This window comes from Bubalus bubalis, chromosome 7 (assembly GCF_019923935.1).
Source record: "Bubalus bubalis isolate 160015118507 breed Murrah chromosome 7, NDDB_SH_1, whole genome shotgun sequence".
Lineage (NCBI taxonomy): Eukaryota > Metazoa > Chordata > Mammalia > Artiodactyla > Bovidae > Bubalus > Bubalus bubalis.
This window is the reverse complement of record NC_059163.1, coordinates 69,378-93,590: the sequence shown is the minus strand read 5'-3', so window position 1 is coordinate 93,590 and position 24,213 is coordinate 69,378. Positions and strand designations below refer to the sequence as shown.

The 24,213-nt window shown below is 51.1% G+C and overlaps 1 protein-coding gene across 12 annotated transcripts in view; it reads right to left on the bottom strand.

Annotated features, from left to right (window-relative positions):
* Positions 1–432: 432 nt before the first annotated feature.
* Positions 433–24,213, bottom strand: part of PIGG (phosphatidylinositol glycan anchor biosynthesis class G) — a 40,999-nt gene continuing 17,218 nt past the window's right edge. For 4 of the 12 annotated variants that reach the window (XM_025289552.3, XM_025289553.3, XM_025289555.3 and 1 more), the window contains 8 exons: positions 23,018–23,230; positions 14,902–15,119; positions 14,469–14,750; positions 12,791–13,248; positions 10,538–10,729; positions 6,679–6,988; positions 4,222–4,385; positions 433–1,207 (listed from right to left, as the gene is read on the bottom strand). In XM_025289552.3, coding sequence (XP_025145337.3) covers positions 994–1,207; positions 4,222–4,385; positions 6,679–6,988; positions 10,538–10,729; positions 12,791–13,248; positions 14,469–14,750; positions 14,902–15,119; positions 23,018–23,230 — 2,051 coding nt within the window. In that variant the 3' untranslated portion in view covers positions 433–993. Of the gene's footprint in view, positions 1,208–4,221; positions 5,268–6,678; positions 6,989–10,537; positions 10,730–12,790; positions 13,249–14,468; positions 14,751–14,901; positions 15,120–16,337; positions 18,975–23,017; positions 23,231–24,213 lie in introns of those variants that run through there. The other 8 variants (XM_025289556.3, XM_025289558.3, XR_006552114.2 and 5 more) reach the window with 8 other exon arrangements.

Here is a 24,213-nt window from a genome sequence, read left to right as displayed (position 1 = left end):
GCCAGGCTTCCCTGTCCTTTACTATCTCCTGGAGTTTGCTCAAACTCAAGTCCATTGAGTCGGTGATGCCAACCAAGCCTCTCATCTTCTGTTGCCCCCTTCTCCTCCTGTCTTCAATTTTTCCCAGGATCAGGGTCTTTTCCAATGAGTCAGCAATTCAAGTCAGGTGGCCAAAGTATTGGAGCTTCAGCTTCAGCATCAGTCCTTCCAATGAATATTCAGCACTGGTTCCTTTATTTTTCTTTAAAATGGTATATTAACATGCAATAGGGGCTTCCCTGGTGGTTCAGATGGTAAACAATCTGCCTGCAATGTGAGAGACCCAGGTTCGATCCCTGGGTCGGGAAGATCCCCTGGAGAAGGGAATGGCAACCCACTCCAGTATTCTTGCCGGAGAATCCCATGACAGAGGAGCCTGGTGGGCTACAGTACTTGGTGTCGCAAATGATTTATATCTTTATTTTTAATTGAATATATTTATTTTAAATGTCTTAGTTTTAATTTTAAATGCCATAAATGCTGACAGGTATAGCCCACATAAACCCAAGCTTCTGGGACCCCTGGTGGTTCCTGGATCATAAAGGCCCTGAGCTTTGCAAGGGGACCCTGGCAGCGTGTGAGCCTCGTCCCACAGAATCCCTGGACACTAACAAATCTGGAAACTGTATTCTTCAATTTAAACACATATATTCGGGTAACTTATCCAGAGGAAATTTAAAGCTCAGAAGTTCCCAGAGTGATTGTCAACAGGGAAATATGATGCATATCCAAACCAAGTATTTTAAAATGAGCTTTTTAAACTACTTACTACTCAATCTAAATTCAAGTATAGTAATCAAAGAAATTGAAGCTATTCATCAACCTTATAGAATTAACATCTTTTTTTTAAAGAATAATCTTGCATTTAAACAGATATCCTTCATGACACAAACCCATGAAGTAAACAAAAGAGTTTAAAAATATATAATTTTTCCAGTGTCTTAATAGCTCCGTCTAAGACTTTGTGTTGGTTTGGTCCATGGCTGTGAAGAATATACAGACAGCAGCTGTGATGAGTAGATGCATTCCCTCATAGAGAAGTTTTGGAGAAAACACACTCCATATAAATAAGTGATAACGCAGGGACGTCACCAAAATGATATAGACAGAAACTGGAATAGAACAAATGAGCGCGTAGCAGAAGCAAGCATGACTCAGTGCCGAGCCGCTGTCAACAAAAAGGGAAACATGCATTAGAGCATGCCACTCTGGATCGTGTAAGTCATGAATACACATGTAATCACCAGAGCACAAGCCCTGGAGTGAGTCCTCAAGCCCAGCCTTGTGTTCCACTTGGGATCCAGTCCCTCAGGCAGGGGTTCTGGGAGAGCTGGGCCTGAGGCATCGCCTTCTCCCCTCTTGGGGCCTCGGCCCCAACACCCAGCCTAGGAAACCCCTGGAGATGGGCCTGGTGGACAGGCCTCGGTTCCGCTGCCCTCTTGGGGTGCCAGGGCATCTGTGCTCAGAGGGCGCCTGCCGACCCCATGGCCCTCTCGACCCGACAGGGAGGTAGGGAAACTCAGGACACTGCCTTGCTTGGGTTTCAACGTCATGGATGGGGAACGTGACCCATGTGGAGACTCTGACTGGGTTCCTTCCACAGTGACAGCCCCAGTGAGGAGGCAGTTCCTGTAAAACCTCAGCATAAGATAATTTGCAATTGAGGGGATGAATGGAGGCCCTGCAGCTAGGCTGTCTGTCCCCACTGCTAAGCTCCAGAACAGATGCCAGCTCCTCAGTAGAGGTGCACGGTCTACCCATGGCCTAGTTTTTGAGCCATTAGAAATACATTTTCAGAGCTTCCTTGGTGGCCCAGTGGTTGAGAATGTAGACTTCCAATGTAGGGGACATGGCTTAGATCCCTGGTTGGGGAACTAAAATCCTACATGCTGCAGGGTAGGAAGACCCCGCACCTCAACTGGAGAGCCTGCCTGCAGAAAACTACAGAGCCCATGTGCCACAGTCAGAGAGGAGCCCGCACGCTGCAGTGAAGAGCTCATGTACCTCAACTAAGACCAGACACAGCCAAAAATACAAAAAATAAAAAATTTAGAAAAATCATCTCCCTCTTAAAAAAAAAAAAAAGCGTTAGCTGCTCAGTTGTGTCCAACTCTTTGCGACCCTATGGACAGCAGCGCCCCAGGATCCTCTGTCCATGTGATTCTCCAGGCATGAATACTGGAGTGGGCTGCCATTCCTTCTCCAGGGGATCTTCCTGACCCAGGAATCAAAAAAGAAAAGACATTTTCTTTTTCTACCACTTTAGTCTGATTATAGTTTTCTGATTTTACTGGAAAAATAAAGACAGAAACAATGCATGAAACTTGACTGAAAATGAAGGAGAAAAACCTTTTCTAAAATAAAAGAGAACATTCCTTAATTAGGGAAAACATATACAACACTCCCCAACTGACTAAAATGCTTTCAACTCACTTAAAAAACATGCTAACATCTTTTTTTTCTCCCCAATACAAGTGTAACAGATGTCAAGGGCCAGGAAAATCAAGCCGTGATTTTAGCTCCAGGGAAGCTGCTCTTCACAGAAAACTGGGCTCTCATAGCCCGGCCTTCACCTGCCCCGTCCACCTGCTTGGCTGGCCTGCAGTCACAGACGTGGTGTGTGCCGAGCAGGTACCACAGCAGGCAGCCCTCCAGGGCAGGGAGTGCACACCTCACCTGCTCCCGGTCCAGATGTGTGAAGGGACCTGCCAGCTTCCTTTCCCAACCAAACCCACAGCTCAGGGGCGATCTCATAGCCAGGGAGGGTTCACGTGCAGTATGAATAATGGAAGGGCATCCCAGGCCACACACCCACCCCATGTCCTTCCACGGCCGCCGGCAGGCACCCGGCTCTCAGGCGCGGACGACCAGACCAGCAGTGGCTGCGAATTGGGGGACGTCTGTCCACAGACGTCCCAAAGGCCACCTGAAGGGACTTCCCGTCCTCGGGAAGCCTGCGACCTCAGAGCAGGAGCTCTCTCCTCGGCAGGAGCCTCCCCAAAGTCCGACTCGAGTCCCGCCAGCCTCACACTGATGCTCACCTTCACCTTGAATGTCCACAGGGACACGAGTGTGGGGGTGGAGGGCAAGGCTCCCTGAGGCCTGTGTCTCAGGACCTGGTCTGGGGGTGAACCTATGGGACTGAGAAGAACCCGTGATGGAGGCCAAAGAAGTGGGGTTCAGACGTCGGGTCAGCAGTCACCCCAGTAAGGCGTTACTCTCTGGGGTAGAGAAGTGGGGGCGCCGAGGCAGGCAGAGACAGGAAGCTCACCTTCCCCTGGGCTGGAAGGGTCCTCCTGGGGCCTTCCTGACCATCACAACCGCCCAGTGTGTGAAGGGGAGCATGTGAGGGGTTCAGAGGCGCTGAGGGAGCCCTGACATACAGACACTGCACTCCTCCCACTCCAGCACCTCACAGGGGTCCACAGCCCACGGCAGCAACACCAGCACCCTGTCTGACTGATGAGGGCGGCCCAGTGGCAGGCTGCCACACACCACTCAGGCCGCACACTGCCAAGTGGCCTGGGCACCCAGGTGAGCATGTGGACGGAAGCTGGAGGCCCTTCCTCACGAAGTCCCTTTCCGAGGGGAGTGGTGTAGAAACAAGGAAGGAAGCATGTAATGTGAGGCGGTGGGAACTCTGTGGAGTAAACGGGGAGGGGAAGGATGGATGGATGGTCATGCTGGGCAGGACAGCATGGTGGGCTGGCCCGTCAGTCTGATAGGAAGGAGCCTTTGGGGCTGGTGACCGCCGGCTTCCATGGGGGCAGGACAGGCTGACAGAGTCACAGCCCCATGGGGAGCCCCTTGGGACCGTCCAGGCTCCCCTCTCCAGCAGGGACCCTGGAGGTGAGAACTAGCTCCTGTGAGAACGAGAGAACTCCTACTTTCTTATCCCCAGTGGACACCCCCTCCCTGGGCGCCCACCAGGTCCCCAGCAGCTAGATGAGATGAGAAGGGGCTTTCCATCCTGTCCATCTGGAGACCCAATTTGGTATGATCTAGAAGAAGCCAGCAGGGAGGTCTGAGCTGTCCCTTCACAGACCTGCCCCACACCCCACGCTGGCCACGCACTGTGGACTGTTCATTCTTATTTAAGGAAAAGAAAACTGATGAAAAAGACCTCTGAGTTATTGGGAGCAGGAGTCAACCCGCCATCAGATTAAAGATGAGGAGCCTCACCTGCTGGCTTCTGAGGTCAGGAAGTTCACCAGGTGGCTGGCCCACAGCACAGGCCCCGAGTATGTCGCAAATGCCGTCAGGAACATGGCTGGGATCTCCATGTAGGCATCCAGGCCCACGAAGCCTGCTGAGATGTCCACAGTGGCGATGCTGTTGGAGTTTCCCTGGACGAGGGCAGAAGCAGTGCTGACGCGGCTGGTCCTGCACCACGGCCACGAGGGCCCACGAGAGCCGGTGTGGGGACATGGCCCCAGGAGCCCGCTGCCCGTTCACTCCCGGCTCTGGGGCTGACCCTGGATGTCGGCCCTCTACCTGCCTGCCTCACTCCCAGGCTTGGGGAGCAAGTGGAATGTTTTTTACCTTTGAGAAACTATACAATGTAAGTCTGCTGATGGAGTGTGAAAAGCCCCAAACTTCTATCTGTCAACTTCAGGCAGACAATACCAACCTCCCTCCTCCCTCCTTGGGGACCCTGTCTGAGGGGTTAAGGGCGGTGTTGCCACATGGCTTACAGGAGCAGCAGGACATTGCTGTCAGGGAGTCTCAGGCCCAAGATCCTGGCCACTAACAGGACAGCTCGTCCCACCAGGGAGGGCGGGGATTTGAATCCAAGCGAGGCTCTCCCGAAGTTTGGCCCCCCACCTTTCAGTCTTCACTGACGCTGGTGGCCTTTTCTAAGACACTCGCGCTGTTTACAGGCCTGACAGCACAAATGTCTGTCCCAGCACAGTGAAGTCCCAGCACAGTGAAGGCCCTTCCCAGGAACTTTTTACCTGATGGCCCAAGGACATGGGTCCAAGCTAGGTGAAGCCCACTGCCTCCTCCGCTGGCTGTATGCCATCCTGGGCCATCACTGGGTGGTGGTGCCGACCCCCAAACATCTCAGGCCATGCCTACTCCCCGTGCGTTCACTGTCCACCGCTGGCTCATCCCTTGACAACAACCTCCTTTCTGCAGCTTCCCCATGACCCTCTCTGCTCACGTCCGTCTGGGCTCTCCCTGACTGTATGATTCCCTCCCTAGAGACTGAGGAGACCTCGGAGCTGCTGAGAGGAGAAGGAAGAACAAGAATCTCAAACATCATGGCGAAGGGAGGCAGGCTGACGACAGAAAAGTGGCTCTGACCCCAGGCGGTCGCTGGAGGTGCTGCCAAAGCTGACTCCGCGGTCAGGGAGGGCTGGCCTAAGGTGTGGCCCGCACACTCTGGGGCTTCCCTTGCGTTAGGTCACTAGGTCCTCAACAGTCTGATGCTGTGTGTGTGGGTTGGGGGAGAAGGGGTGGTCTAGAGGCAGAGAGAGACTGAGGGGCCCATGGAGGGCTGTGGATACCAACTGGGCACCATGCTCCTGACCCTGTACCATGAGGAGTCGGTGAGCTGAGGGCTGGGGAAAGGGTCAGTGAGCCTGTGAGCCTCCTGCCAGGAAACCCAACAGTGAGAAAAGGACATCCCAAGGGAAGGGCTGTGGGAGGGGAGATGAGAGAGGCCCCGGGGGCCCACTGTGCTCCTAAGGCCACACAGCTGCCCACTCGTCTGACATGTCATAGGGCCTGCCGTGTGAGGGCTGACCGGCGTTGGTTTTGCTCCTTGGGGACCTGCAGCTTGTCTGACAGTGCCTGCTGCAGGTGCACCCGTGGCTGTCAGACACATGTGCTCTGGCTGCCTCTGGGCAGTGCCTGAGATGTGCCAATATCACAAACTGTCATGGAAGCTTCGTGTCCTGCTGTGGGATGAGGCCACATGCGGCAGAGAAGCAAACAGAACGTCAGAGACTGTCTCCTTGCTTGGGGGCGTGACTGCAGTCAGTCTTCCTGACACTGAGGCCTCAGCGTTGGGCAGAACTGTTCAGTTCACAGGGAGCCTATGGGCACCTTCCTGAAGAGGCGGCAGGGTCTGCTGCGCCACCGGGGGCAAGTGGGAGACTCTGGTGAGCTGAAGGCTGAGGTGGAACTTGGTCCCTCCAGGGCCAGGAGCTGGATGCTCTGTCCACCTGTCCAGTGCAGTCCCGAGTACACAGTTGCACCCTGAGGTCTACCCTGGAGGTGGCTGGGTCTGCCTCTATGGGCTCCTCAACACTGAAGAGGAGATGCGACAAGCACGGGTCCCAAGAGAGTAACAGCCAAGCGGGAGCCCCAGCAGCGCCCAGTGCTGAGAGCCAGGGAGCAGGGAGAGCAGTCACCAGCCAAGCTGACAGAGCCAAGCACTTCACTCCCCTGACCGCCCGTAGGAAGTAGACCCACAGAGCAGCTGCATGCTGGCACCAAGCGTGCCTGTCTTAAATAACTAACTGTACTTTATTTGATAAACATATGCATGATTTAAGCATAAGTCACCTTGCCATGCCAATAGTTCTTTCACTAAACTTCCTGGCTTATGGTAAAATTTTCTTAAAGAAAAACTAAAAGATAAACAACATAAAAATTAATAGTCTTCTACCCATGATAATGATGAAAACCTACCTGAAAATAGAAGAATGCTTGACCAAACCAGTAATGCATCACAGTGACCTCAGCTACGTCATGCCTCAGGGGCCTCCAGATGAACTGAGTCATGATGGTCTGGATTGCGAGGCTCAGCACCAAGACGGGAAGATTGTGGGGTCTGAGGAGCAGTGCTGCCAGGAGAACTAAGCCGCTGTATATCTCCCAGAGGCCCACAGTCCTGGCCGTGAAGTCTGCAGCAATGATTTGAGATTTAAGCAAGTCTTTGGTGCCCGTGAACAGAATGCCAAGGACAAAGACATAAACAAAACGAGCCTCGGTAATGCCCCTAAAGAAAGCAAAACAAGTCAGATTCATTAGCACCAGCTACAAAAAAATCAAATATGTATTTTCCCACGTATGTGTCTACTGAGCTGAGCTGACAAGCTTCAGGACCCACTCACTGTGGGGGGCTGTGTGGAAGTAGGGGTGTCTGCCTGTGCACATCAGACCCCCAGGACCCCCAGAGGCCGGCAGGCCTGTCCTTTATGTGTGCACTTCTCTGACAGAGCTGGCTGACAGGAAATCGTGCTCACGTGGCCAAGGATCACCTGGGTGAAAGATCAGAACCATCACTTGTGGCCAAAAGATCTGTCCACCTGCTTTGCATAGTTAATTTGAAAAACTGCTGGAGTAGGATAAGGTCAAAGAGGGAGAAATCCGCAAAGGCCCAAGTAAGCAGAGACATTTCAAGAAGAAAGGGGCTGGGACCTGTATCAAGGAGGACGCTGGGCAGGCTGACAGTGAACAGGAAGGGGAGCACCACGGACGTCCTTAAGGGGCCCCTCTTGCCCTGACCACCCAGCTGTGCCTGGACATCCAGAACCACTGAAACCAGGCCTTCCACCCCAGCCAGGTCCGGGCTTCAGAGTGGAGAAGAAAGTCAGGAGTTAAATGTAGAGGGTTCCAGAACACCGATGGACAGCAGCACCTGCGGGCACTGAAAGGAGAGAAACAGCTTTTAGGGAAATCTAGAATCGGGACAGCTTTAGAATCAGGGCAGACATAGAACCAGGAGGGAGTCTAGAATCAGGATGGACCTGGAACCAGGATGCATCGAGAATCAGGATAAATGGGGTGGGGAGTGGAAGCATTTCACAGAAACAATGGGAGCCAGGCAGTGCGGGCTGACGAAAGGGTGTGCTGGTCTATGTTTTGGACACCAACAAAGTACATACTGTCGTCTCCACGAAAGGTAAGGAAGAGATCCATATCTTGACGTGAGTGATGCTGAAATAAGGCGCATCCAAGAGGAAAGCGGAATTTACTCATGTATCACCCTTTGATTTGTAAATAAGTTCATTTGTATCATTTTTTAGATCCTACATATAAGCAACATACACTTTGAGATTTAAACAAACAGCTCTGAATTGCATGCCCTCACATGTGACATTCAGTCTTGACATCTGCACAGAACTCCGACTTTGAGGTAAACGGCCTTTAAGGTGTCTCCCCACCACGCCCACCCTACCTGACCTTCCTTCCGCAGGTTAAGGCCTGCCACTGGGCTGTCACCTCAGCCAGGCCCTCAGCACCATCTCGATCCCCCACACCAGGTGACAGGCCCTGTTCCCAGGAGTGCCCCCTGTGCCTCTCAGCCACCCAGACAATCTGGCCACAGCTCTCAGAACTCACCCTGACATGCTTTCAGAGAGGGCAACACTTGCTTTTCTTTCTTTGACTAGCAAAGCAACACCAAACATTTAGAGAAAACCTATCCTTCTCAAACTATTCCAAAAAAATTGCAGAGGAAGGAATGCTTCCAAAGTCACATTATGAGGCCAGCATAACCCTGATATCAAAACCAGACAAAGATATTGCACACAAAAAATTATAAGCCAACATCAATGATGAACGCAGATAATAAATCGTCAACAAAATAGTAGCAAAACAAATTCAACAAAACATTAAAAGGATCATACACTGTGATGAAGTGGGATTTATCCCAGGGATGCAAAGATGGTTCAATATCCAAAAATCAATCAAAGTTATATACCAAGTTAACAAACTGAAGAATAAAAACCACATGATCCTCCTCAACAGATGGTGTAAAAAGCTTCTGATAAAATTCAACATCCATTTATGATTTAAAAAATTCTCCAGAAAGTGGGTATAGAGGGAGCATACCTCAACATAATAAAGGCCATGTGTGATAAGCCCACAGCTAACATCATACTCAGTGGTGGAAGGATCTAGACTAAGAACAAGACAAGGATGTCCACTCACCACTTTTATTCAGCATAAAATTGGAAGTCCTAGCCATAGCAGTCAGATAAGAAAAATAAATAAAAGGGCTCCAAACTGGAAAGGAAGAAATACAACTGTCACTGTTTGCAGATGCCATGATATAATACACAGAAAATCCAAAATGCCACGAGAGCCCATCAGTGAGTTCAGTACAGCTGAAAAATACAAAATTAATATACAGAAATATTCTACATTTCTATAACTAACAACAAATTATCATAAATAAAAAGTAAGAAAACAATCCCACGGACGACCACATCAAAGTAATAAAACACTTAGAAATAAATCTAAGTAGGAGATAAAAGAACTGTACTCAGAAAACTGTAAGATACTCATGAAAGAAACTGAAGACAGCATAAACTGATGTAAAGACATGTTTAGACATACCACGTTCCCGGATTGGAAAAGTTAATATTGTTAAAACAATCATCTACTCAAGGCAGTCTACATATTCATGTAATCCTTATCAAAATACAAATGGCATTTTTCACAGAACTAGAACAGGTAATTCTAAAATTTTAAAACTTGTAAGGAAACACAAAAGATTTCAACTAGCCAAAACAATCTTGAGAAAGAACAAAGCTGGAGGTATCACAACCCTTAACTTTAAACCATACTCCATAGCTACACTAATCTAAACAGTATGGAACAGGCACAAACACACACATCACACACACATAGACTGATGGAATGGAATGTAGACCCAAGATGAACCCACACTTACGTGGGGAATTAACTGACGACATAGGAAGCAACAATATACAATGGAGGGAAGACAGTCTGTTCAGTGAGTGGTGCTGGGAAAACTAGAAAGCTACACGCAAATGAATCAAACCGGACAACTCTCTCATACCACACACAAACATAAATTCAAAACGGATTAAAGACCTGAAACCATAGACCTCAGAGACTCATCCAAAACTGCTGGCCAAGCACCTCATTTTTTACTATGTGCAACCATAAATAATGCTTCAGAGAACACCCATATCCCAGTCTCTTGCTTCATGTCTGGTTGTATCTTGAGATGAATTCTGTAAGAGTACACCCAAGTCAGAGGGTTGGACAAGATCAAGATTCTTAACACATTTAATGAACAGCCTTCCAAAATAGGGTCTGCTCACCCCAACCCTGTGACTGTTAAAAACAGAGAAAGCCCTGTGACGTGCAGAAAGTGGTATTGACAATTTGCAGGAGCCAGCTGCAGGAGCTCATGTAAATTATGGGAAAGTTGGGCTTTCTGCCATGCTTCACCCCCAACCGCTAGGAGTATCCACTCATTATTATCCTCATTACTAGTTACTTCTTAGTGGAGCAAAATGAAATACTTTAAATTCTTTATTTTTAAACAATCCCTTATTAAAAAAACAAAAAAAAACCCACCCTGGTGACCTTACTTCCAAGTTATTTGTCTCTCTCCTACCAAAAAAAGAGGCTAACAGAACTGGCTCACTGAAGTGTTCTCAGTAACTATTGATAAAATCACAATTCACAAAAGCCCAACTCTAATGTTCTCAAGCCTGCATGGCATTGTTAGTACATAAAACTTACAACAGGTCTAAAACCAAGTGCTTGTGTCTGCTGGTACACTTACTTTGAAATGTCTTTGTTGTCTGGTTGCCATGGGAACAGCACATTTCCAATGGCCGCCCGGTAGCAATAGATGCCCAGCAGGCCAAACGCCATGGCCACTTTTGATGTGAGGGAGCACCTCTTCTGAACCAACACAAAAATCATGGTGAGGGAAAGTGCGGCCAGAACAGAGAGTTCAGCCTTATGATCAGAGCTGGAATGAAATGTAAGATGCACGAAATTACTACCAAGGACAACTAGTGATGTTATGGATCTACACATGTGGCTTTCTAAGAATGGAACAAATAAAGGGCTGTTAACCCAAACTCTCACTGCTCATTCCCAACTGGTCCCCACCATCAGCTCTGCATGGGTCAGGGCAACACTGCCTGCTGGCTCTCCTTTCTGGGGCTGCCTCGCTTTCCTCAACCACAGGTGAGGAGGTTCTGGGCAAAGGAGACATGTCCTGGCACCATCATCTTCCATTCACTTGTCAGTGCAGAGGGAATCACATGGAGTGTCTGCCCCCTCGCAGGTGCCCCGCAGAGAGGCCGGGCACATGGCTGTGTCTCTGTGGCCTTTGCCTGCGCCCTGCTACCTCGGTGAGCTGTCCTGGGCGGCAGGGCTTTCCCGTTTAGTTCACTGCAGCTCGTGGTCATGAAGCCCAAACACTCAATACCTGTGAAGTGGGTGAGTCAAGATACACACACCCCACACGGAGAAAATACTAGGCAAGACGCAGGGGAGAGGAGGCCAGTGCCAGGTGGGTCCTGGGGGCGGCGACAGGGTTACACTGGGGCCGCCACTGCTGCTCTGCAAGCTGTGCTTTATGCGGACCCTGGCTCACTGGATGGAAAGCAGAGCATAGAGGAGGCAATTTCGGGTGTCTCTGGGTGCCTCTTGAAGGCTCTGTCCTGGAGCAGGAATCACCGAAACTGCAGCCTCCTCACAAATGGACTGGGAGAGTCATGCCCTGATGGAAAGGCGCAGGGGGCCAGTGTGCTGAGGGAGGGTCCAGACTGAGGCGTGGGCACAGCCTGGAGAGGGGCAGGGGCAGTGGGGGTGCCCTTGCACGCTCGCCTGCTAGTGCATCTGGGGGTGGAAACCACCAAGCCCTCCTGCAGCGCTGTCACGCCCCAGGAGAATTAGAAGGTCATTGTGCTGCTCCCGCGCTCTCGCCCTCACACGCTCTGGCTCTGCCTGCCACGCCTCAGCTCCCCTCTGCTTTTGCACTCCACACGGGGACAGGCCAGGACACTCTTTTCAAGGCTGCTGTGAAAACGGAATGAGTGGGCACACAGCAGGCACCTGAAAATTGCTACCTGGGGTGACCGTGGTTGCCAAAGATTTGCTAGTGCTGTTACCACTGGGGAGAAATTTACCGTAAGAATTATTTGGCCAGAGGAATAAGTCTTACGGCCTTTGGTGTACAGTTCCAGCGGGACTTATCCAAAAGGACTGTGCCAGTATGTGGTCCCAGGATGCACTGATGCTCACCAAGCCCTCACCAGGTATAAAACTGCACTTTGTGATTTGACGCTCCCAAATCACCAGTGGGAGCGCGCCTTTCCCTGCTCTTTCCTCTGGGACTCCCTCCCTTAGGAGTGTGTCTACTACAGTTGTGAGTCTTGCGTTCTGCCAACAGTTCTCAAGAGGCTCTCCCCAGTGACACGACAGTGACCTCTGTTGGTCTCTCTTGGAAATATTTTTTCATCTTGCTGTGCTCTTACTTTAGTTGTTTTTTAAGACTTCGTTGACAGTAAAATTGATGATACAGCCAAATCTTGGTCTTTTCTACCCTAGTTTCTTCTCTTCACTTCAGTCCTCTATATTTGCCATACTTTCCACTGGGTCACCTGGCCACCTGTGAGAGGCCGCAGAAGCAGCTGAAGACACACCTCCAGGCTCCAGCCAAGGCAGCTGCCCCTCTGGGGGTGGGGTGTGGGGGAGGCAGGGGGACAGAGAGGGGTGGGGGCACAGGGCTCCTGGTCAGCCTGTCACCCCAGCCCCGCACCATGGGGCACAGGGCAGCGAGTGAAGAACTATATCCTGCTGCAGTGATCATTATAAAACTCACTGGTTTTCAAACAGGAACACTTACAGTGATTTGGCAATGAAAAACCAAACTACCAGGCTAGCCTCAAATAAATTCACCTTTCAACTCAATTCATGGGTCAGTCTTCTATTTCTTCAGATTTCAAATACCATTTCTATCCTGAGTAGGAAAAACAGGTGTTTGGAGCGTCTGGCCCAAGGCCACAACTCATGCCCTCACCTGGTGAGCCAGTGCCCCAGGTCGGGCCGGTGGGCCCACTGCACACCGGTCTGGTTCAGGGACCGCAGCAGCCGGCAGCAGGCCAGAACCAGCCAGGGGCTCGCCAGCACCATCCACCGCTCAGGGCCTCTGAGGGCTTCCAGGGAGGAGGTGTCTGCGGGCGCTCGGCTGAGCTCCCACCCCTCAGGGCCAGCACGCTTGCCCTGCAGGGCCACCGCGACCCCGTCAAACTCCTCTCCCGTGTGTGGGCAACGCTGAGGGGCATGGTCGTCTCCCAGAAAGCAGTTTCTGTAGATCTGGTGGCACAGAGCTAAACACAGTGTGTTGACAAGGAAGTACCAGGTCTGGTGCTCCTCTTCGATGAAGCTGCTTGCGCCCAGACTCAACACATGGCCCACGGTTCCCAAGAAGCTGAGAAGATCTAACTCTGACCACCTTGAGGTGGACTGAGGTGGATTCTGTGAAAAGGAAAATGCATTTTGTAAGGAAGAATCTGAACAGTTCTCCTTCTTGCTGCACGAGCGTACAGTGCTCACTCACAGGAGATAACTTGCTGCTCCTCACGCCCCGCACCCACTTCACCCCCCCCCCCCCCCCCCCCCCGGTGAACCAGAGGACGTGGGGACAGCACGGCGACCCTGCCCTGGACGGCAAGCCTGCAGCTGAGGGACAAGGAGACTGAAGACGTCTGGACCCCGCTTCTCGGCAGTGCCAGAGCTCTCAGCCCGTCCTTCACACCCCATCCTTGCCTCTCACAGCCACGGCCCACCACTCGACCACTCGAGACCAAGGAACCCCAAGGGCATACTCCACCAAGCCAGACGTCTAGCTTTTCCATGAACTTGCTGAAGTCCAGAGAGTTTCCGTTACAATGGTAGGGTATCATAGTACTAGCCCTTAAATAGACTAATATAAAGCATTTTAAGTTAAGATGAGGACTCAATGGCTCTCACTTAATACTGCTGGCATTCATTCCGTTACCTGCGTGCACCTAGTACATGATGGCGACGTGGTGAACCTGGTCAAGCCCTGGAGAATCAACTCCTCTGGGAAACCCCACGCTTGAGTAGGTATGGAAATGTGTGGGAAATGACAACATACATGTTCCCTCAGCCACCAGCACATGAGGAGGGGTGGGTGTCTATGGCCCCATGACCAGGAGCTGCCCTCTGGGGCCTGGAGTCATTGCCCTGGGTCCCTCAGGCCCTGGGCACTGTGAACCAACCAGGACTGCCCGTGTCTCTCTCACCAGCCCGCCACCACAACCAGCTGATGAAAGAAGGCGTCAGAGGCCAAAAGCTGCAAGGAAGTCTAGAACAGGAAACGGCATTTTCCGAGGCAGAATGAGGATGAGGTCTGAGTTTCTTCTCGATCTCCATCAGTCAGCTGCTTGCTCCTCTGTGCAGCCACTCTAGAGAGGCCCCTGGTCACAGTCCCAGGGACCCCGTCCTTCCAGCTCAGAAAGAAGGCATGAGGCCTGACAACACAGGTGAGTGTGTGAAGTTGGGATGGTCAGGGCCTGGGAGGCTCGTCGCTGAGAGTGTGTCCTGTCAGCTCCCACCAAGTGTGGGCCCTTCCCTCAGCTCCCACCAGCACCGTGCCTGCTACACACTAGGGGTCTAACCCACATCTCATCAGTGCAGCAACAAGAGCAGCCCACCTGGAAAGCCAGTCCTACCTGACTCAGACACTTCCCACCGGCAAAAACCCTGGTGAGAGCAGACACGCCCGCGCAGAGCAGTGCGGCGACCAGCGTCATCGCTCCGCCCGCAGCCAGCCACGGGAGGCCGCACAGGAAGCACGAGCTGTCGGCGGCGGTGCACACGACGCCGTGGAGCGCTGCGAGCGCCAGGAGCAGCAGGTAGAAGAGCAGAGAGCACACAGGCGACAGCAGGGGGATGTCCAGCTCAGCCCTGCTGCTCAGCGCCTGCGGGACACTGAACAGGAGCAGGACGAGGGCCTGGAACAGGAACAGCGGGTGTCCACGACGGCGCAAACAGGGCGCGCTCCTGTCCCCTTCCAGAAACACCGAATCTCCATGTCCTTTGACTACCAAACGCTGGCGGAGCTGTCCGCCCAGCGACGCAGCGACCCTGCCCGGGGAACCGTACCTCCAGGACCAGGACGGTCCCCACCGCCATGGAGTAGACGTCATACTGGGCCGCTCGTCTGCTCAGCGACAGCTTCAGCGTCCTCAGTGCGTCCAGGTACTGCCTGCGAACCTTGGCTCCCAGGTTGAAAACGACTTCTGAGTTATTTTCCTCCAAGTACAATCTGATCCAGTTTCTGTGCGATCTTTCCGACACTTTAAACTGCTCAAATCCAGGCTCTAAGAAGAAAGGCCACACACACAAATCACCGACACGCACACACACGTGTAATCTGCGAGTCCTGCTACTGATGGCATGTGGCAGAGCCTGACACTCATCAAGACGAACTCCCGAGAGGGGTGGCCGCCCCTCAGGAAAACCCCCACCGCGGTGACGCCGGCCTGTCCCCACCCCGTCCTTCCTTCCACTGCCCCACTCGCACGGACAGAAGCCCCTCCTTCTCGGCCTCCTGCTTGCCGCCTCCTCCCTGTCCTCTCTCTCCACTCTTCTTCCTCATGGTGCACGAGTGTGACAGCCATAAAAGCAGAGTACTACGAGGCCCTCAGTTCTACAGAATTCCCCCCAACCCTCAGGCTCTGTGTGATGACGGGACAGGAAGTGCCTGATGCCTGCGCCACTGCGGCCCTTTCCCCAAGGCCGGTGGGCACCCCTGCGTTTCACTGTCAGCTCCCCTTTTACTTGCTCCCCTTCTTCACAGACCCTCTCTGGGAAGGGATGCAGTCTCCCAGTCCCTCCTGCCACAAGGCTGACGTGCCCCACCTGCTAGATGATCCATGGCTGATGCAAAGCCAGGGCGGCGAAACAGCCCATCAGTGGGCCCCAGCCCTGGCTGCGGTGGGCTCCCCCTGGGACGGTGGTGGCAGGCTGCCCAAGGCCGGGGGCTGCCTGCTTCCTTTCAGGGCTGAACCAGACTCAGTTGTGACTCGATTGGCCGGCAGAGCAAGAACTTCTTTTCTGAGGCTCCCTGGTACTTAACATGCTTTTCCAACTTAAAAGCAGAACTGTTTCAAGGTGGTCTGCACCATGCCTTTCAGGGGCCTTGGCCCAAACCACCAGCAGCGTGCCCACTCCAGCCTTCCCCAATCACAGGCTGGCATCCTTGCTGCACAACCGAGTGTGGGCTCAGATGTCTGCAGCCCCCCCACTGCCACTGGAGCCAGGGGACCTGCACCAAGTGCTGGGGGCAGGCATGACCCCAAGCCCACTCGGTCCTCTCCCCAGGACCAGTGGGACTGGAATGACTACATGCGTATTTCAGAGAGGAGGCGACTCAGACACCAGCTCATGGGCTGGCAGTGAGAGCTGGGCTAAGTCTGGATCCAAGCTGTCTCCCTTACTTGCTACCCTCTACCACCCCGAAGTCACAGACATGGGTGCATCCGTGTTGGGACCCTACTGCCTGGAGTCACAGAGAAATGGGGGACCTATGCACGCACCCAAACAAAAACTGAGCACTGACTACATGCTAGGTGCATCAGGTTCAGGTCCTGCCAGTGTGGGCCTGTGGTCCAGCTGCGTTGTCACACACGTGCAAAACCACGCACAGTGAGAAATGCTGTGGAGGGAAAGTAGAGGGAATAGCGAGAGACTCTGGTAACACAAAGGGAACTGACATAAGACTGAGGTTAAGTGTGGGGGACAAGGGCGGTCTGACATTTCAGTGAACTGAAAATGTGATGGACGCCCAGGAACCACCCAGGTGAGCAGGGAGAGCAGCATGCACAGGAACAGCACATGCAAAGGCCCTGAGGCGAGCAAAGCCCCCACTACGACCGAATGACAGTCAGGTGAGCGCGCTGCTTCAGACTTGGCTGGACGTCACAGCAGGCCTCGAGACCTGTCTCACCGTCAGACACGTGCCCAGCTCTGTTTCAGGAAACGCTGTCACCGACGGGGCAGACGATGGGCACCCTGGAGGTGCGAGGCCCTGGGTGGCCTTCTCACCCCGGGGACTGGCCTCAGTTCGTCTCGCAGGCTCATTATGGCCACATCCACTGCAGCGCTCAGTTCGCTATCCCGTTTTTGGTTTCCTCTTTATTAGTTCTTGGTATATGAGAAGGGATGCATGGTGCCAGCAGCAACTGATTTGCAAGTTATTTGCTTCTGGTCCAGACTGAAACATGCACGCAGCCAGGCCTCATCTCTGACAGAGCTACCCACAGGGGGGTCTCATGATCTAAGAGCTGACGCTCCCCAAGTCCTCTTGCCATTCAGGATGTCTGGTTCCCAACCACTCCCTGCTGGAAGGATGTGTCTTCCACACCCAACCCAAGGTCAGATTATATCTCAGCACAAACTCATGGCACTCACTCTACTTGGCGGTACCCCACTACTTCAAGTAGGAAAACACGCCCACATCCCATTGAATGTTGCCTCAAACCGGGAAGTGACCTTCTCGGCATCCAAACAAGCCCAGCCCCAGCGTTAAACACCAGCCTTGACATACCTGGATGGGCCAGAATGAAATCTCTAAAGCCATGATCCTTCTGTTCTGTGTCATCCCTCAGTTCAGGTCAGTCGCTCAGTCGTGTCTGACTCTTTGCGACCCCATGGACTGCAGCACCAGGCCTCCCTGTCCATCACCAACTCCCGGAGCTTGTGCAAACTCATGTCCATCCAGTCGGTGTCATCCCTACCAAGCTATAAATACCGTGTTCTTCCTCCCAGCTCAAAAACAAGAATACCCCCCTCTTGGCGCCCATTCGGCTCCGACGACAGCCCGTATCTGCACCCACGCCAGCCAGGCATGTGACCTACTCTGTCAACAAAGCTGCTGAGATCTCACCTACAAGAGAAGTGGTCAGTTCTCAATTCCTCATTTTACTTTTGCCCACGCCCTGCGGCTCGCAAGATCTTAGTTCCCCGATAAGGGATTCAACCTGTGCTCCTGCAGTGGAAGTGAGGGGTCCTAGCCACTGGAATGCCGGGGAATTCTCCTCAGTTCCTCACTTTATTTTACCTTGAACCCTATTCAACACATTCACTCACTCCCTCCTTCTTGAAGTTCTTTCTTTACTTGGCTTTGTCAACACCAGTCCCACCCTGGCCCTCCAGCACATACACAAGCGCCCTGCCTTACAAACTTGCTCTTTACACAGCCTTGCCCACCTCAGTGATGGTCACTGCTTCCTTACAGTGTTCAGCTGAAAACCAAAGTTGCTTTTTATGCCACTGGCTAGTCCTCTTTGCACTGCCTTCAAAGCAGACCCAGAAGCACCCCTCTGTCCTGGATTCTGCTGCCTGGGCCCTCGCCCTCCACCTGCACTGAGCACCTCGCCCTCCTACAGAGGAGGGTCTCACACCATCCACCGCACCCTCCTACGGTGCAGCAGAGAGCCCTCGGCACGGGCACCTGAGACGGCCTCTGAAAACGCAAGGGGAAGATTCCAGGCTCTGCATGACACCCTGCAGGAGCTCTCCACTTACTCAGAATGGAAGCAAGAGCCACTGGAACGCCTACAAGGCCCTCGGCCCTCATCTCCTTCTGGCTCCCCTCGGTTCACTGCTCCAGCCACGCTGGCCCCTGGTCACTCCTTGACTGTGTGGGCACGTCCTCACCACAGGACCCTGCCTGGCACAAGGCTCCCTCCCAGGCCATGTGCCCCATGGCCCTCACTCACCTGCATGCCCACCCTTCCCTGGTTCAGCCTTTTCCTAAGGTGCCCATCACCACCTGGCACCCTTTCCTGGCCATCTTTCTCTTTTTCCCTCTCTGGATGAGAAGCTCCATGAGGGCAGAGCTCTCCTGCTGTGCCTCTAGTGCTCTCAACAGCCCCTGGCTGAAGAGGAACATAGTGAGAAAATTCAGCATTTGCTAAATAAATAAATTTATGACATTTTCATACTGTTCATGGGGTTCTCAAAGCAAGAATACTGAAGTGGTTTGACATTCCGTTCTCCACTGGACTGTTTTGTCAGAACTCTCCACTACGACCCATCTGTTTTGGCTGGCCTACATGGCGTGGCTCATAGTTTTATTGAGTTGGACAAGGCTATGGTCCACGTGATCAGTTTGGTTCAGTTCAGTCACTCAGTCGTGTCCGACTCTTTGCGACCCCATGGACTGCAGCATGCCAGGCCTCCCTGTCCATCACCAACTCTTGGAGCTTGCTCAAACTCATGTCCATCGAGTCAGTGATGCCATCCATTCAGCTCATCCTCTGTTGTCCCCTTCTCCTCCTGCCTTCAATCTTTCCCAGCATCACGGTCTTTTCCAATGAGTCAGGTCTTTGCATTAGGTGGCCAAAATACTGGAGCTTCAGCTTCAGCATCAGTCCCTCCAATGAATATTCAGGACTGATTTCCATTACAATGGACTGGTTGGGTCTCCTTGTAGTCCAAGGGACTCTCAAGAGTCTTCTCCAATACCACAGTTCAAAAGCATCAATTCTTTGGCGCTCAGCTTTCTTTATAGTCCAACTCTCACATCCATACATGACTACTGGAAAAACCAAAGCTTTGACTAGACGGACCTTTGTCATGGCAAAGTAATGTTTGGTTAGTTTTCTGTGCTTGTGGTTCTCATTCGTCTGCCCTCTGATAGATAATAATAAGAGGCTTGTGGAAGCTTCCTGACAGGAGACACTGACTTTGGGGAAAACTGGGTCTTGTTCTGATGGGTGGGGCCGTGCTCAGTAAATCTTTAATCCAATTTTCTGTTGATGGGCGGGGCTGTGTTCCCTCCCTGTTGTTTGGCCTGAAGCCAAACTACTGTAGGAGTAATGAAGATTGGCAGACTTTATTATTTTGGGATGGGAATGAAAACTGACCTTTTCTAGTCCTCTGGCCACTGCTGAGTTTTCCAAATTTGCTGGCATATTGACTGCAGCACTTTGACAGCATCATCTTTCAGGATTTGGAATAGCTCAACTGGAATTCCATCATCTCCACTAGCTTTGTTCGTAGTGATGCTTTCTAAGGCCCACTTGACTTCACATTCCAGGATGCCTGGCTCTAGGTCAGTGATCACACCATCATGATTATCTGGGTCGTGAAGATCTTTTCTGTACAGTTCTTCTGTGTATTCTTGCCATCTCTTCTTAATATCTTCTGCTTCCGTTAGATCCATACCATTTCTGTCCTTTATTGAGCTCATCTTTGCATGAAATGTTCCTTTGGTATCTCTGATTTTCTTGAAGAGATCCCTAGTCTTTCCCATTCTGTTGTTTTCCTCTATTTCTCTGCAGTGATCGCTGAAAAAGGCTTTCTTATCTCTTCTTGCTATTCTTTGGAACACTGCATTCAGATGTTTATATTTTTCCTTTTCTCCTTTGCTTTTCGCTTCTCTTCTTTTCACAGCTATTTGTAAGGCCTCCCCAGACAGCCATTTTGCTTTTTTGCATTTCTTTTCTATGGGAATGGTCTTGATCCCTGTCTCCTGTACAATGTCACGAACTAACCCTAACCCTAACCCTCATTCCATAGTTCATGAGGCACTCTATCTATCAGATCTAGGCCCTTAAATCTATTTCTCACTTCCACTGTATAATCATAAGGGATTTGATTTAGGTCATACCTGAATGGTCTAGTGGTTTTCCCTACTTTCTTCAATTTAAGTCTGAATTTGGCAATAAGGAGTTCATGGTCTGAGCCACAGTCAGCTCCTGGTCTTGTTTTTGCTGACTGTATAGAGCTTCTCCATCTTTGGCTGCAAAGAATATAATCAATCTGATTTCGGTGTTGACCATCTGGTGATGTCCATGTATAGAGTCTTCTCTTGTGTTGTTGGAAGAGGGTGTTTGTTATGACCGGTGCATTTTCTTGGCAAAACTCTATTAGCCTTTGCCCTGCTTCATTCCGTATTCCAAGGCCAAATTTGCCTGTTACTCCAGGTGGTTTTAGAAAAGGCAGAGGAACCAGAGATCAAATTGCCAACATCCGCTGGATCATGGAAAAAGCAAAAGAGTTCCAGAAAAACATCTATTTCTGCTTCATTGACTATGCCAAAGCCTTTGACTGTGTGGATCACAACAAACTGTGGAAAATTCTGGAAGAGATGGGAATACCAGACCGCCTGATCTGCCTCTTGAGAAATTTGTATGCAGGTCAGGAAGCAACAGTTAGAACTGGACATGGAACAGCAGACTGGTTCCAAATAGGAAAAGGAGTTCATCAAGGCTGTACCTTGTCACCCTGCTTATTTAACTTCTATGCAGAGTGCATCATGAGAAACGCTGGACTGGAAGAAACACAAACTGGAATCAAGATTGCCAAGAGAAATATCAATAACCTCAGATATGCAGATGACACCACCCTTATGGCAGAAAGTAAAGAGGAACTCAAAAGCCTCTTGATGAAAGTCAAAGTGGAGAGTGAAAAAGTTGGCTTAAAGCTCAAACATTCAGAAAACGAAGATCATGGCAGGTGGTCCCAACACTTCTTGGGAAATAGATGGGGAAACAGTGGAAACGGTGTCAGACTTTATTTTTCTGGGCTCCAAAATCACTACAGATGGTGACTGCAGCCATGAAATTAAAAGACGCTTACTCCTTGGAAGGAAAGTTATGACCAACCTAGATAGCATATTCAAAAGCAGAGACATTACTTTGCCAACAAAGTTTCGTCTAGTCAAGGCTATGGTTTTTCCTGTGGTCATGTATGGATGTGAGAGTTGGACTGTGAAGAAGGCTGAGCGCCGAAGAATTGATGCTTTTGAAGTGTGGTGTTGGAGAAGACTCTTGAGAGTCCCTTGGACTGCAAGGAGATCCAACCAGTCCATTCTGAAGGAGATCGGCCCTGGGATTTCTTTGGAAGGAATGATGCTAAAGCTGAAACTCCAGTACTTTGGCCACCTGATGCGAAGAGTTGACTCATTGGAAAAGACTCTGATGCTGGGAGGGGTTGGGGGCAGGAGGAGAAGGGGACGACAGAGGATGAGATGGCTGGATGGCATCACTGACTTGATGGACATGAGTTTGAGTAAACTCTGGGAGTTGGTGATGGACAGAGAGGCCTGGCATGCTGCAGTCCATGGGGTCGCAAAGAGTCGAACACGACTGAGCGACTGAACTGAGCTGAGCGACTGAGTGAAGACAATGAAGACTCTTCCTTCAAAAGGGTTTGAGCACCACTGTTGGATTCAGTGCCCCGACCCTGCATCAGACCAGGCCTCTGCCGGAGATGCCTGCACACTCACAGACAGGGTTGGCTCAGTCTCTTGTGGGGACATTGTTTCTTCATCCTTGCTCCTGGTACACACAAGGTTTTGTTTGTGCCAAGAGTCTGTTTCCCCAGTCCTGTGCAAGTTCTGTAATCAAACTGCACTGGCCTCTAAAGTCAAATTGCCTGGGGGTTCTCAGTCCCTTTGCCAGATCCCCAGATTGGGAAACCTGTCGTAGGTCCTAGAACTTTCTTAACAGTGCGAGCATTTCTTTGGTTTAATTGTTCTGCAGCTGTGGGTCGTCTGCTCGGCAGCTCTATAGTGGGGCCAATGGCGACCTCCTCCAACAGGGCTTATGCCACATGCTCCATGACCCACATCTGCTGTGGTCAGAGCCCCTGCCCCTGCAGCAGGCCACTGCTGATCCATGCCTCCACAGGAGACGCACTCAAAAGAAGGTCTGGCTCAGTCTCTGTGGGGTCTCTCGGTCCTGGTGCACCCAAGGTTTTGTCTGAGCCCTCCAAGCGCCTCTGGCAGATATGGGGTTTGATTCTAAATGCGATTTTGCCCCTTGCTCCTTGGAAGAAAATCTATGACCAACCTAGACAGCATATTAAAAAACAGAAACATAACTTTGCCAACAAAGGTCTGTCTAGTCAAAGCTACTGTTTTTCCAGTGGTCATGTATGGATGACAGAGTTGGACCATAAAGAAAGCTGAGCACTGAAGAACTGATGCTTGTGAACTGTGGTGTTGGAGAAGACTCTTGAGAGTCCCTTGGACTGCAAGGAGACCCAACCAGTCAATCCTAAAGGAAATCAGTCCTGAATATTCATTGGAAGGAATGATGCTGAAGCTGAAGCTCCAATACTTTGGCCACCTGATGAGAAGAACTGACTAATAAGAAGTAACGCACAAGGACCACTGCAGTGCCCATCACGAGAGCAGCAGGACAACACCCAGCACCATGGATGCATACAGCAGGACGCACATACTGGCAGCTGCTAACTGGCTTACCTTTGTTATATGATGGAACATTCTCCTGCAACAACTTGCTAAGCTGTACTGTATTTAAATGTAAAAACCTCAGCTGTTCCCGCATTGGTCTTCCTTCTACAACGGGGAACATAAGACTGCCGGTGTTGCTCTTCGGAATCGGCAGACCCAGGCCTATTGAGAGCGTTGCAGCCAAATCAGTCTGTTGAACGCGAGTTGGATGTCTGACATCACCTAGAAAAAAGAAAACGGTTTAGGTGACAGGCTCTAGGACATGTGTGATGGTAGTCATTCTTAAATCTGACCTTCTACAAGTAATGTTAATCAAATCACCCTGTGTGCTTCCTACTAACCACAACCTGGCCTAAAACAATAAAAACCACAGGATCTGAATCTACTCATGCCTCCAGGTCAGGTGGGATTTACCAGGTGAACAGAGGACATGTTAACTGACAATGCAGAAAGAGACTCCACAGGACAACTAACCAAATTCCTCAACAAATAATCACGATAAAACAGGATGGGGATGGAGACTTGTAAGTCAGAGGAGACCTAGAGACATGTCAACAACAACTGAAATTATTTTAAGAAGAATGTGAGCAATTCAAGCCTAAGGGTGCTCTTGAAAACTATGGAGGTTTTGGAGGTAAGTAACTAAGAGGAAGCTGGCAGCTTCCTGAGAGCAACAAGCTGAACCACAGGCCGGCTGCAAGTGTATCAGCCAAGAAGGGCTCCCCTGGTATCAGAACAACTTTAAAGACTGGCCTTGAGAAAGACTCTTGCAAAGTTGCCCAAACGTGATGAGATCAGGCCGCGGAGAACACTGATTATCAACTGTCAAAAACGAGGGTGCAGTCAGCCTGCAGTGAGTGGAGCCAACAGCTGGGTGGGTCTGACAGCAAGAGAGGCAACATTTCAGGGTCGCCATGGAAAGTGACCATCATAGAGCTCTGCTGGCTCCGCCAATTCCCAGGCTGCAGTGCCCTCACAGGGATGATGCCAGAGATTGCATGTGTGGGGGTCAAGGTTTCATTGGAGCGGTCTAGTCAAAGTACTCAATAAATCAACCAAGCTAGGCTTCAACAGTACATGAACCAAGAACTTCCAGATGTTCAAGCTGGATTTAGAAAAGGCAGAGGAACCAGAGATCAAATTGCCAACATCTGCTGGATCATAGAAAAAGCAAGAGAATTCCAGAAAAAAACAGCTGCTTCATT